The following is a 14,225-nucleotide window of genomic DNA, read 5'->3' on the forward strand; positions in this document are numbered from 1 at the left end:
GAGCCCCCTCTCATTGGGAGCCGCGGCGGAAAGCCCGCCTCTAGCACCCACTTCCGGTCCGTTCGCGGCCTGTCATTGGCGAAAAGCCCGCCCCCAGCCACTTCCGCCCCCCTGCCCGCCATTGGCGGAAGGCCTGCTTCCACACTTCCGGTGGTGGCCATGGTGACGGTGGAGGCCAGGTAGGGCCAGCGGCCTTCGCTCCGCACGGCGGTGCCGGGCCCCCAGCGGCCCCCGAAGGGCGGTGCCGAGTCCCGGGGCGGCCCCTAAGTGGCGGTGCCCGGGCAGGGTGGGGACAGCGCGGGGACCCGGGCCTCTCGCGTTCGGTGCTGTCGCAGCTTTTATAGCGCGTCCGTACCCGCGCGTGGGAGGGCAGAACTCCGCTCTCGTCTTCTCGCTGTGTTTGAGGTGATTCTTGACTCAGTAGAAACGTCGGTAAAACTCTGTCTGTGGCGCAGCAGGTGTTGGAACATCTGCTGTTGGATCGGGTCCAGAGGAGGCTACAAAGATGATCCGAAGGCTGGAGCACTTTCCATCCGAGGACAGGCTGAGAGAGTTGAGGTTGTTCAGCCTGGAGAAGAGAAGGCTCAGAGGAGACCTTAGAGCGGTTTCTAGTACCTGAAAGGGGCTACAAGAAAGCTGGAGAGGGATTATTCACAAAGGCTTGTAGCGATAGGACTAGAGACAATGGGTATAAACTGGAGAGGGACTAGACCTAAGGAGGAAATCCTTCAGTATGAGGGTGTTGAGGCGCTGGAACAGGTTGCCCAGAGACGTGGTGGCTTTCCCATCCCTGGAGGTGTGCAAGGCCAGGTTGGATGGGGCTTTGAGCTCCCTGATTTACTGGGAGGTGTCCCTGCCCATCGTGGGGTGTTGGAAGTAGATGATCTTTAAGGTCTCTTCCAATCCAAACTATTGTATGATTTTTTTTATTTTCCATGTTGGTTTATGCCCTGAACGCACCAGGAGGATTTTCGAGTTGGAAGGTTGGGAATGAAGCTTGGAATGGAGTAGACGCAGCAGGAAGCTGTGAGACAGGCGTTTCTTGAGTCCGGTCTGGAGTTTGGGTGCTAGAAACATGTTTTTCCCTCTCCCTGTAACACAGGGTGAGGTGATTGAATTGCATAACTACTGTGTAATACCCTAAGGGCTGATCCGAGGGCTGGAGCTCCTCCCATCTGAGGAAAGGCTGAGAGAGTTGGGGTTGTTCAGCCTCGAGAAGAGAAGGCTCCAGAGTTTATGGAAAGGGTCTTCAGGAAAGCTGGGGAGGAGCTCTTGATCAGGGAGTGCAGGGATAGGATGAGGGGGAACAGTTTTCAGCTAAAAGAGGGGAGATTGAAATGAAATCTTAGGAAGAAATGTTTTCCTTTGAGGATGAGGAGGCCCTGGCCCAGGTTGCCCAGAGAAGCTGTGGTTGCCCCATCCCTGGAGGTGTTCCAGGCCAGGTTGGATGGGGCATTGAGAAACCTGATCCAGTGGGAGGTGTCCCTGCCTATGGCAGGGGGTGGAACTGGATGGGCTTTAAGGTCCCTTCCAAACCAAACCATTCTGTGATAATCAGGATGCTGTTGAGTGGCTACTGGAATAGTAGCCAGCGCACGCAGGTGGTTTTCCAAGACACCGCTTCAAGTAAAGTCTATGAGACAGTAGATTCTTCAAATCGCACTGGTAAAATTAATCCAAAACATTACAACTGATCCTTACCGCCCCTCAGCAAACCCCAAACCGTTTGACAGCTACTGGTGGTGAGACCTGCCTGCCACCAGCACACAGCAAGCCTGTGGCACCAGTAGCAGTTGCCATCAGTTCTTTAGACAATTCCAGTTTGGTTATTGTATTCCTTCTTCCAAACTCTTTTTCTCTTCTCTGTTTGGAATGGTAATATGGTAGTAAGGAGCTCTCTCCAGCTCCCGTGTTCCTTCTCAGGGGTTTTGCTGGTGGCCTTAGTGGATTTTTTACATCATTTTCTGCTGATAAAGTAGGGAGTGAAAGGTGCATGCTGGCATTTCAGGAATTCGATTGTTTGAATTAATATAACCATTGTTTTTTCTCATTGGGTTTTGGATGCATTTTTTGATGTTTAACTCACCATTCAGGGGGATCTTGTGCGTCAGAGAAACTGTCAACAAACTTCTTGTTGGCTTTTATTAAATCCCTAATGTAACAGATGCTGCTATAGGGCTTCTTTTTCTGGCTCAGCTGTGTGTGTGATTTCAGTTTCTCTCCAAAGCAGTTGGGTCAGTACAGCTGGTTAGCTGATATCCAGTGCAAGTAATGCTCACTTTTCTCCCTGTCAGATGTGGCTTATCAAGAATTTGGTGATGCTGGTCTGCTGTCCGTTTCCCCAGTAACAACTGGGTTTTGAAGTAAAGTGTGATGAGAAACTCATCCATGTGGTCAGCTGTGCTCAAAGTTCTCAAGAATCCTAAGGGAAGGAATTAAAAGTCTGTTTTCTCTCAATTAGCGTGATTTAGCCCATTTTAGATCGTGCACTGCAACATCAGCGTACGCCCCCATCTAATTACAGTAACAGAATTGCAGCAGGTTCGCAGGTTGCCACCTTTTCCATCTAGAATGTGGAAGGACTGGCGCTGGTCTTTATGGATGCTCTGGATTCACTGTTTATTTAGGACTAGAAGTACTCAGAGGGTCATCGTGAGTTGGGGATGATTTTGAACTCACTTCTTGTCTTTTTACTGAAGGGTTAAACTCCCCCACACTTCAAAGGTCACAGACCATGTTCCTGAGGTTCATTTTCCGAGGCAGCTCTTGGCTGGGCTCGCATTGGGCAGAGCGGGTTGGCTTGGACTGCTGCCATTTCCAAATTTAAGTCCGGTCTGTTCTGTTACAAGACCAGAGGGAAACACTGTCTCACAGAGCCACTGGCAAGTGAGTTCTTTCCAAGGTAGGACATTGTGCTTTCTGCAGGCTAACATTGGTAGCTAACTCCGCTCAGAGCTGCTGTGTTTCCGGACAGGGGCTTCCTTACAACAAATGGTTTTCTCCTTCCTTTTATCCCCCCACCTTTTAACCGACACCTTTGATTTCTGAAAATAGCCTCCCAGTTGCTGCCATTTGTCACTAAGGGACAATGTGGTTCTGGTGACTGAAGATTAGGGAGAATAGGTGTTGTTTAGAGAAACTGCCATGGGTTGGTTTCTTTTAGGACTTGATCTCATCTGTGCTGTCTTTAGTGCACCCTTGACCTTATTAATGAAGAACCTTGTTCCTTCGGAAGTCATTGTCCTGGCGTTTGCAGGATAACATTTAGTTTTTGTTTTAAGGGGAAAAGGTTTTTTTAACTGGATATGTGAGATTTATCTTATGGTGAGACCTTCAAAAGTTTCCCATTACTGGTATTTGCTTACATTATCAGTGTTCTTATTTTCGAATAACCTGCATGTTCCGATCTGCCTTTTGGGATGGAGAACTGAGAATACCAGGACTTTATTTGAACTACTTATGAGCTTCTCTCCTGCAGATGCCCTGGTGTCATAAACAATGTCTGTCAAGAACAAATAGCATTTGTTTTCAGCATCAATAGCCTCATTTTGGAGCAAAGGTGATAGTGAGGTCACAGACCTTTGAGCGGGAGGTCTGAGGAGATCCAGTTCCTCTCAAATCAGGTGTGGGAACCCCTGCTTTCCCACCCTCCCCCCTGTTTTTGATGTGAGATGGTGTTATGTGCCCTGGGGTGTCTGCAGCTACTTCAAAGTGTTATCTGTCTCAACTTGGATTTTATGCTTTTTATTTTCTCCTCCCAGCCTTTGTCTTGCATCGTAGCTTTTTTTGTTGATGTGAATCAAGTTGGGTTTTTTTATCTCTGATCTATCTCATTCTCCTTCAGATTGCAGCAGTTTTTTTTTTCCTCTGGCTTTTGCAGCAAATAACCCTAATGGTGAACAGAATGTAACTTCTGCAGGTTGCAGCCATTGTTCCCATTGGCCTTTCCATCAAATAGCCTGAAAATTGCTGAGAAGGTAACTGCCCCCGGGTTGTGGCCATAGCCTGGCTCTGGGTTCCGCAACATGGATGTTGGTTGAACATACTGCAGTGTGGCTCTACAGCTTGACCTGGTTCCACGTTCGCTTGTCCCACTGGTACTTATTTCACCAGTGTTTTTTTCCAGCATGTTCAGTATGACAAGCTGAAATGAGGACTCCTGCTTGGCAACGTCAGCAAGTCTGTGAAATCGAAGAAAAACTTCTTGCTGTAGGTCTGAAGTGCTACAGGAATTCTTCTTTCCAAAATAATTTAGCTCAGCTGGGTTGTCTTTCTCAAGCCTGACTGGATGGAGTTTTTCTTTGTGCTGGGGCTCTGTTTAAGGGGCCATTTGAGCACCTTCCTTAGAAGGCACTGCCAACTCTGTGCCCAAACAAAAATGGACCTAATTCTCAGTCCTTCTTGTCCTTTCTTTCTTCATCCAGTCCTCCTCTTTCCCATCCTGTATTTCCCCTCCCTGTATATCAGAGGAGTTGATTTATGCTCTGGCCTGGAAGCTGTTGCTGACAGGGTTCCTGGTTTGCTGCAGCCTTCACGCAGAGATTGGGTAATTTGGGTGATTTTCCAGTTCCTGCATAAAATATGGGTAAGGAGAAGAAAAAGGAGATAAATAAAAACAATGAAAGACTTGGAAATATTTTTTCCAATGAAAAAGGATTAAAGGCGGACCTTCTTTGTTTAGAAAGTAAATGAATAATAACCGATATGATTAAAGAATAAGTTGACCAGGCATAACTGGTCTGTACTAGCGAGCAACGGATGCTACTGGTAGGCTTGGGCACTCTTTTCCGCCAGCCCCTGTGGCAGAGAGTTCAGTCTTTTAAGACTGATCTGAATACAAGAGCAAAGTTCAGATCCCAATAAGACAACCCTTATTTTTGCCAAAGAATGAGAAAGGACCACACTGTAATCAAACGTGGGACTCTCTCCCATCTCCTTGTGCTGTTTAGTTAGAAAAAGTGTCAGAAAAGCCCAGTTATCCCAATTACCTTTTCATCTGCTTTACACCATTGTCTGCATTTCACTGAAATCGGAAGCAAAGCTGGTCAGAGCCAGATTTTAATAATGCCTCAGCTTCAACCTGAGCTTGTAATGGAAGCGCCACTCCACCTGTCAGCTCCCACTTGGAAATAATGAAAGGTCCTGAATAGGAGCTGAGGGGGTTGATTCCAAAATGCCCTGTGAGCCACACTGCTCAGCCCAGCACCTGCTCTCCCTGCCCACATGAACCTGTCCTCTAAATTGCAAGAGACCTTTGAGAGACAGCAGAGAGAGGGCAGCTGCCTTAAATGATCAGCTGAACAGGAACCCCTACAGAGAACCTTCTTCTTACCCTGCCTAAAGCAGGCCAGTGGCCTCCTGTCTGACCAGCCCTTTTGCAGGAACTGTTTAGGGGTGTCATGCACTCATATGTTAAATCAGTTCTACCAGCCGTCTGCTGTATTGGTACAGAATACACACCCTGTGTGCACTCAGCACAAAGAGGTGGAGGAACAAGATGCTGGTCTGAGCAGCTGCGTCTGCGCTCATGCGCTGCTTTGCGAAGGAATGAGTTTCATCCTACTTTGGGGTTTCTGATTTTGCTCCCAGTCTGACTGTGTAGCTGCTTCATGCATAGTGCTTTGGATTTGTGAGTTAGCTCAGGAACGGGAACCTTGAGAAGAGCTGGGTGCTAACTTGCTGGCTTTATTTTTAGACCTTGTCAAGCTTATTTAGAGCTTGCTCAGCTATCTCTGTGTGCCATTTTATTGTGTTCTGCCTGCACCTCCAGAAATACTTTATACAGTTTGCTATTGGTTCAACGAGGTAGTCTGTTCACTGACCAGCTACTTGAGGAATTCTGTCTGAGTCCCCAGTGAAAATCTAGAAGACATTGTCCACAATAGCTCTTGTTTTCAAGCCTCTGCTAATTTTCTTGATGGTGAAACGGTCTGTTTCCTTTCATCTTGTGGTTCTAGGAACATTGTCAAGAAAGGAAAACTCATGGATTTCACAAGCACAGTCATCATCCCACTGCTTTTTGGCAGCTTGGGGATCTTCGCCGTTTTTCGGCTGCTGCAGTGGATGCGGATGCGAGCTTACCTCCAGGGAGCGGTGGTCGTGATCACAGGGGCTACCTCTGGCCTGGGAAAAGGTGGGTATGGAAAGAATCAGGACAAGCAGAGCTGTGTGGGAGGGACCTGTTGGAACAGAGCAGTAATGGGCAGGAAGTTCCTATGGCTCTGGATTTTGAGAGACAAAGCTTGCACAGCCACATCACTTATAACTAGAGCCAGTGCACATTTTGATACAAGAAAACATCAAAATTTGTTAATGAGAATTTTAATCATGCTGCATAAACTGGAGGTCATCAAAGCAAGGAACAAGTTATGCTGTTCTTGTGCTGTTAGTGGTCTTTTCTCCAAATCCTGAAGAAGGCAGGAAGTCAAATTGTTTCTTTAAATCTTTCCAGGCCGGTGTTCTGCATTCATGTTGGTTGTATTTCCGGATACCCTGCCATACTTTCCACTTCTCCCTGCCTCTCACCCCCAAGTTACGGTACCTTTTCTTTTGTGGTACAAATCCACACATTCTAAATTCAAACTCTTGACAATGTTAACACTGGTGCTGTTTTTTTCTAAATAAAACCACAGGATTTTTTTTTTTTTCCAGATAAAATTTATTCTCGGTTTGAGTAGATACGTTCTCTAATTCTGCTTTAAAAGCTTCTTGAAGAGGAGACAAGGCTCTCTGTGCTATCAAGGCCTTTCATTAGGATGAGTACATTTATAGAACAAACAGACTTTAAATCGATGCTGTCTCTGCATGCGAGTTTGCCCTTAAGGACAGGGGAGTTCAGTAACCGCATGGCCGAAGGAGCTGAAACGCTCTCCTCTGCCTGCCAGAACCAAAATGTTGGGAGCAGTATGAGAAATTGTATTTCACATCAAGAAGAGATCAAAGCTGTGTCTCAGGAGGGACCTTCCAACTGTGACTGGCTGGGCAGATGATGCACTGTGTGGTGTTGGGTGTCCAGTTGCCACCACTGTACAGCCAAGGTTCCTCCTTTATCGACTCATTGGCAAGATCTTAGACTATTGCCCTCACTCCCAGTTACTAATAAACCTTTAATCACTGCGTGTTCTTAAACACCCTTTGTTTTTGTCCTCTCCCGCACAAATAAGCGATCTGTCTCACTGATCGTAGAGGCGTGGTAGGAGAATGTGTGGTTGCCTCAGCAGCTGGTAGCACTGAAAGGAGAATGAGAGTGCAGCATGGGTTCGTTCAGCCTTTTCCTGATGTGAAGGGTCACCTTGATGAAGCCATTAGAGCTCCAAGGTTTCCAAACCCTTTGGAGTTGTTCACGAAAACTGAAACTCCTGAGATCAGGCCTCACTGGGTTAGGTACCACACAAAAGGTAACTGTAGTCCCTCTTAAGAAAAGCACACAGTCAGAAATTAGGAGGCACGGGTATATTCAACCAGCTGTTGGGGGAGGATCCATAAACAACACAATAACTGCATAACCAGCACAGTAACTGTGAGCATACCAGCTACCTCACTGCTGCCACGTGTCTGCCGAAGTCACAGGAAAATGGCATCTTGCTGTGACTTCACTGTAAATCAGTCTGTCACTCGAGAGTGATAAAGCTGCCTCAAACCCTTGCCAGCTAAAAGAGGTTTTAGCCAATCTGCAGGTATGCTGTAGATCTGTTTGTCTCTGGCATTCAAATGTTTACTTTCTCTCTTTCTTGCTTCCTCCAAAGAATGTGCAAAAGCCTTCCACGCAGCTGGCTCCAAGCTGGTGCTCTGTGGTAGAGACAGCGAGAAGCTCAAAGATCTGGTACAGCAGCTTTCTACCATGACCAATCACCGAAAGAACGTAAGTGCAGGTGAAGGAAAGGCTTGTTGTCGCGTGTGGCTGGGATTTCTGTTTGTGTTATTACTGAAGTTACAAAACTGCTTGTGGGTTGTTCTGTTGAGCAATAGGAAAGACGCAACTCTGTGGTCAGGGATAGATACTGCTATGGGAGATCATGGAGCTGTCACGTCATATCTTGTAAAAACCCTACAGAAATAAGCCAGCTGAAAGACTTCTTGCCTTGTAACGGAAGTGAAAGAATGGGACTGCAGGGTGACCAGACCTCTGGCACCTGTGGGCCATACACTGAGTCTGAAAAAGTGACTTTGCTTGTGTTGGCTCTTGTTTTTGATGTCTAGTGCTGCTGACAGTGGCTAAGAAAGGCATCACTGGCTTCTGGAGAAGGCACATCGGTTAAATATTTTACTATTTCAGATGCATTTTCTTTAGTAAGACAATAGCAAACTTTAGTATTTGAGGAAGATCTTACTTGCCCCTTTCCTCAGCTCTAGTATAAGGAACAGGCTACAGGAACAATAAAGATAAGAGCACAACCTGCTTCTGCCATGTGTTCCTACCAAAAGGAACTGCTGCGCTCTGAGCACACAAGTTTTGGATGGTTAGATGGCCCTGCTTCTGTGCTTCCAGACCTAGGAACTTTTGTGTTGCTTTTGAGTAACGAGCATGAACATACAGCACATTCAGCACAGCCTGAACTGGTCTTTTACCACCTTTCATTTATTCACAGACACACAAACCTCACACTGTGGTATTTGACCTCTCGGACACTAAAACTGTCCTAAATGGTGCTGAAGAGATCCTGAAGTACTTGGGCCATGTGGACATTCTGATTAACAATGCTGGCATTAGCTTCCGAGGCACAATTGTGGACACAGTACTGGATGTGGACAAGAAAGTGATGGAAACAAATTATTTTGGTCCTATAGCCCTCACCAAAGGTACCTGTGATCCAGATTATGGGGGGCAATGGATTTGGCTGATACTTTCTGCAGGCCAGCACAACTAAGCACAGCTTAACTTCAGTTTGTATGTAGGGAATAAGAATATAAGAGGGAAGGAAAGTTTTGGTTTAGGTCAGGCCTAAATTTGATGCTTGGACAGGACTGCATGGAAAGTACCTGATTAGAGATACCACCTTGTTTAAAACATGTGGCTCTACTCTTGCAGGAACTTAGGAAGAGAGATACGGTTAGCCTGTCTGCACTAATAAACATGGAATCGTAGAGTGGCTTGGGTTGGAAGGGATCTTAAAGCCCATCCAGTTTCATCCCTCTGCCATGGGCAGGGACACCTCCCACTGGATCAGGTTGCTCAAAGCCCCATCCAACCTGGCTTTGAACATGTCCAGGGATGGGGCAGCCACGACTCCCCTGGGCAACGTGGGACAGGGCCTCCCCACCCTCACAGGAAAACATTCTTCCTAGGATCTTATCTCAATCTCCACTCTTTCATGTTAAAACCATCCCCCCTCATCCTATCCCTGCACTTCCTGATAAAGAGCCCCTCCCCAGCTTTTCTGCAGGAAAACCAGGAAAACCCTAGGGAACACAGGATGGGGTTTAGGTGAAGCTGCAGCTTTCCTCAGCAGCTTATTTGGTTACAGAGAAAGCTCAGCGTGGGGGGTGTCAGCTGCAGCAAATGGAAAGATGTTCTGGTGGCAGAAAAGAGTAAGTCCTGCTGCCGATGCCTGAGGGAGATGGTAGCAATTATAACCACCTTTGCACAGTCTCGTTAGCACAGGAGGGTCTCCTCTTAGGTGAACATGCCAGCCAGCCTGCAGCTGCAGTCAGAGGCATCCTGAGCACTGTCCCCTGCTCAGCCCCTACAGATCTTGTAATTCACTTGGGCATCTTTGAATGCTTTGAAAGCACTGATTCTTGACAGCACTAAAGGCAGGACTGCTATTCTGAATGAGTCTTTTCTGTGTCTTCCTAGCACTTCTCCCCTCCATGATCAAGAGGAGACAAGGCCACATTGTGGCCATCAGCAGTGTCCAAGGCAAAATAAGCATTCCTTTCAGATCAGCATGTAAGTACCTCCACAGAAGATGGGGAAGACGTATTTGGGGCACCAGACTGAATGAATACTTGGCTACTGCCTCCATGTTTAGCTCTCCGTAGAGCTGCCTGCATGGAGGGAAGGCAGAGCTGTGCATCGTTCGTAGTGCGGTCACAAATCTCTGACAGCTGTTGAGGAAGGCACTCTCAAATACAAAACCTGAGCCCTGTCCTAAAGATGGTAGGGGATGGGGAAGGAGAATGTGTTTTCAGCATCTTGAAAACAGCTCGATGTTCCTGTCTTAACACTTCAGAGAAGTCCCTGCAAACTTTCTGATTAATTCCGTAATATTATTGCATTTTATCCTTGCTGTTTGCCTGGTTAATCTAAAGAAAATAGGAACGTTGCTTTTTAATATGACATTCCGTAGTACAGCCAGTGCCAAAATAAAAGCCTCAACAGTTATCTTAATCCAGGAAACTATTCATGCTAAATCATTTATGACAAGAAATAAAATTGGTGAGATTACTGGCAAAAGCCTTATAAAAGGTGGAGGAATTACAAGGAGAGTGTTTGGCATGCAGGTATCTGAAAATAAACATAAAAATGGAGAAGTACCTTGGGGATGACATAAGAGTGGGAGGGCATGATGTGAAGTGAAGGAGAGCCTGAAACGTCTGAGCCATCGGGCCTTGCAGGTGCTGTGGGTACAATTGCACCAAGAGGTGTGTTCTGGAGTGCTTAGCATGACCAGAGCCCTGTGGGCCTGACAGCACGGAGCTTGGCTCTTGCCTGGCTCCGGACACGGGGTGTGCAGCCTGCACCCAGCTCTGCACTGCTGGGGTCCGTCACAGCACTAGTGACGACCTTCTTGCTCCTTCTCATTTCCTTTCCTCATTTTTTTTCAGATGCTGCCTCCAAGCACGCTACTCAGGCCTTCTTTGATTGTCTCCGAGCGGAGGTAGAGCAGTATGACATTGATGTGACCGTCATAAGCCCTGGATACATTCACACAAACCTCTCTCTCAATGCTGTCACAGCAGATGGATCCCGCTATGGAGGTGAGGGGTGATTTTGTGCCCTGTAACTAAAGCCTCTCCACCTCACTGAGTTATTTGAAAGAGTGCTTGCAGCATAGAGCCTCTGGTGGGAACGTGTTAGCCCTGACGTATCAAAAGTCAACTTTGGATGCAAGGGAGGAACAGTAACCCCCAAAACTTAGCTTTCCTAGATAGAAATTACTGATTTCTAGCCCAACTATGAATCATACCTGCCTGTGCTCCCACACGCAACTGGTGTAAACACCAAACCCAAACAAGCAGCCATGTACATTAGAACAGCACGTTCCTAGCAAAGGTACTGAAGTGCGGACTTACCTGCTGGTGTGGGTACTTACTTGGCTTTCCTTTGGCAGTTATGGACAAGAACACCGCTGAAGGACAGACAGCTGCAGAGGTTGCTCAGGTGGTTCTCAGTGCAGTGGGACAGAAGAAGAAGGAAGTTCTTGTAGCTGGCCTTACTCCCTCTCTGGCTGTCTACCTGCGAAACCTCTTTCCCAGACTCTTCTTCACCTTGATGGCAACAAGAGCAAAAAAGGAGAGAAAAGCAAAGGACTCGTAGAGCTCAGCTCGTTTGCACAGTAACTGTGGGGAAGAGGCAAACCCTGCAGTTCAGATGGGACATCAGTGGAAATGCTCCTGCAGGAAAAAAGGTTCTTGAGATGCTGCAGTTTATCATGGAGAGCGGGAAGCAGTTTCCCCACAACAGGGCAGGCCAGCTTGCTGGAAGACAATGCCTACACCTCAGCTGAAGAAGGATGCTTGGGTAGAGGGGAGCTGTGGCTGCAGGGGAAGGCAAATGCAGGGAACACGCTTGGCAGCAGGGGAGGCCTGTGTGCTGGCAGACAGCACCTCACCTCACTCCAGGCCTGCTCAGCTTTGCTGGGCCGCTAAAATGAACCCCACCTGTTTTGCCTTCATACAAGCCAATCTTGGCTTCCCCTACCCCATGGCCTCTGTGAAATACAGCCCCCTACTGGGGCCTCTCCTCCTCAGTGTGTCTCCTTCCAGTCTGATCTAGAACATATTACACTGCTGGAAGTGGAAGGCGTCAGAGCTTCTGCTTGTTAACATGCCAAATCATCTGATATGTTAACCTAAAATCAAGTCTGTTGCCACTTTTAAAGAAGTAATTGATGTAAAAGTTCAATTTAGCAGTTATTTTATAGCTGAACCATGCCTTACTGCTGCACAGGAATGTTAATGCTGCGCTGCCTGGCAGGACTGTGTTAACCCCACCATGAGTTAATGCTGGGAAGCCTTGAACAGATAAAAAGAGCACAGCAATGCGTGCTGTCCTGGGTGAATACCGTGCAGCCGGTGGCAGACCTGGCCCACCTGCAGGCCTGGAGCACAGAGTTGGTGCTTTTCTGTGCCCTGGTGAGCAGGGGAAAATCTGTGCATGGGGAGGGCAGCATAGGAGACAGAGCCTTAGTTCTCATCTGGTTTAAGTTATCACAGATGCTAATTGGGATCCAATCCAGTGGGGGCCAGTACCTGCCTGTTCAGATACCACAGGCTCCTCACTTCCACTCTTCACCCCTTCTCGTGTGAGGGATACCAGCACCACTGGGAAGGAGTGGCTGCACTGAGAGAGCTCAGTAAGGACAGAAATAATCTTTTGTAACTTCTAACTGTCATAAAGCCAAGTTCCGGACCCTGTTACTGCCTCCACGTGCTGACCAGCATCCTCCACGTGTACCACCTCGTATGTCCTGCCTGTGAGTGCACACCTGATGACGAATAAATTAATTGCTATGAAATTAATCATTTCTTCTACTGCAGTTCCTCACAGCCAGTAACATTAGAGGACAGGAAAGCTGGAGGGGTTTGGTTTTCTTTTCTTCTTGCAAGGTGCTGCTGTACCAGTAGGAACTGTAGAACAACATACTTATCCCAGTGCATCACCTGCTAGGTTACAGTTAGCATCATGTGAATCCACACAGAGAACAGTCACACTAGAACCCTAGTGCAGCTCTGCAGGTTGGGCTGCACCTTCTCCTTCAAAAAGTCTTTTCTTGACCACTACAGATTTGTAAATGACCTGTGAGAATCCATCCTGATCATGACCAGGATGTGTTTAACGAGCACAACACTGCTGCTCTGTTATCACCCTCTGCTATTTTCACTGTGGCTGAGGGTGCAACTTTGCTACCTAAAGGCTTGGGGTTGAAATTATAAGTGGAAACTTTCTGCTGTGTGTATTTTTTTTCCCTGTAAGATAGGAAACCAAGGCATTACCTTCTCTCCCTCTCCACAAGGGAAACTTCTGTAAGCATTAGTTGTGCTTCTCCTTTTTGTGTTTTACACGTTCAGGTCCTGTTTCTTGGCAAAACCCAGCACTCCTGCCAGCCTCGGCCAGCTGCTGTCTTCTGGTGTTCCAGGTCATGGTTACCAGGAAGGACTGTAGGCCACTTGGAATTTCTGTGTTCTCCAGGGTGCTGAGGGGTGGAACGCGTGTGGCCTGAGGAAGGAAATGACATGTGGGGAGTTAGTTACTGCTGAAACTGAGCTCTAAATCTGAGGTTGCTGAGAGTGTGCACATCCCCATGGAAACTAAGATGCATCAGAGCATCTCCGTAACGGTCAGGATGGGCAGCAAAGTGTGCAGGGCTTTTGGAAAGAAGGACTTGTTCTCAGCCCTGGTATCTCAAAGCCTGGGGGGAGGCGCAGGGTGACCCCAGAGCCCCACATACACCAACAATCTTGTGTGATGTGCTGAAACATGACCCTGAGACACCTCTGTTCTCCCCACCTTGTGGTTACAGCACTGACTGCTAGTAGCCAGGATGTCATCAAGTATTCCAGCCAAATTATCACTTGTATTTATTGGAAAACAAGCCCCTCACGCCCCATCTGTGTCTCCTCCACCTCAGAACAGAGCCAAAGGTGTGGTTTTAAAACAGACCTACCTGTTGTGACAGCTAAGCTGACTTTTCACCTTTTCTTCCACAATAAGAGACCAGAGGAAACTCATTTTTAGCTCCAGTCATGTGTGTAGGGAGCCTCCAAGGGTTCGTCCTGCCACAGTCACCTTCCTGGCAAGGGAAAGCTGAACACCAAAGTGCCCAGGACCACTGAGGTTTGGTGAAGAACTAACAGCCCTGACAAAATAAAGGAACGGGAATGGCTTCTGTGGGACAAGGACAAGGATATTTCAGGGTCTTCTGCAGCAACCAAGTACACATTGGCTACAGCAGATCTACCACTGGCTTAAAGTCCACCCAGCAGATGGGACTCCAGAAGCAAATGTCAGGGCTCAAAAGGCGTCTGCCCAGCAGTCCTGGCCTGGCCACAGCAGGATGAAG

General features: G+C 47.5%; 1 protein-coding gene across 3 annotated transcripts; it reads left to right on the top strand.

Moving 5' to 3' along the window:
• The first annotated feature begins 78 nt into the window (after positions 1–78).
• Positions 79–13,807, top strand: DHRS7B (dehydrogenase/reductase 7B). 3 transcript variants are annotated; one of them, XM_054080996.1, is made up of 7 exons: positions 79–179; positions 5,958–6,133; positions 7,746–7,861; positions 8,589–8,799; positions 9,797–9,889; positions 10,768–10,920; positions 11,274–13,061. In XM_054080996.1, exons 1-7 carry the CDS (start codon positions 160–162, stop codon positions 11,477–11,479), a joined length of 975 nt encoding a protein of 324 aa, XP_053936971.1. In that variant the 5' UTR covers positions 79–159; the 3' UTR covers positions 11,480–13,061. The 3 variants fall into 3 exon arrangements, with proteins under 3 accessions (XP_053936971.1, XP_053936974.1, XP_053936973.1); XM_054080999.1 differs by lacking the exon at positions 79–179 and adding an exon at positions 249–405 and having other exon boundaries at positions 11,274–13,807; XM_054080998.1 differs by lacking the exon at positions 79–179 and adding an exon at positions 458–2,902 and having other exon boundaries at positions 11,274–13,807.
• Positions 13,808–14,225: the final 418 nt, after the last annotated feature.

This window comes from Cuculus canorus, chromosome 15, assembly GCF_017976375.1.
Source record: "Cuculus canorus isolate bCucCan1 chromosome 15, bCucCan1.pri, whole genome shotgun sequence".
Lineage (NCBI taxonomy): Eukaryota > Metazoa > Chordata > Aves > Cuculiformes > Cuculidae > Cuculus > Cuculus canorus.

Excerpts from the sequence above, each read along its gene's own strand:
- DHRS7B (XM_054080996.1), top strand. The coding sequence starts at position 160 with ATGGTGACGGTGGAGGCCAG. Across the intron at positions 7,862-8,588 it reads TGACCAATCACCGAAAGAAC|ACACACAAACCTCACACTGT; the intron begins GTAAGTGCAGGT and ends ATTTATTCACAG. Across the intron at positions 9,890-10,767 it reads CATTCCTTTCAGATCAGCAT|ATGCTGCCTCCAAGCACGCT; the intron begins GTAAGTACCTCC and ends ATTTTTTTTCAG.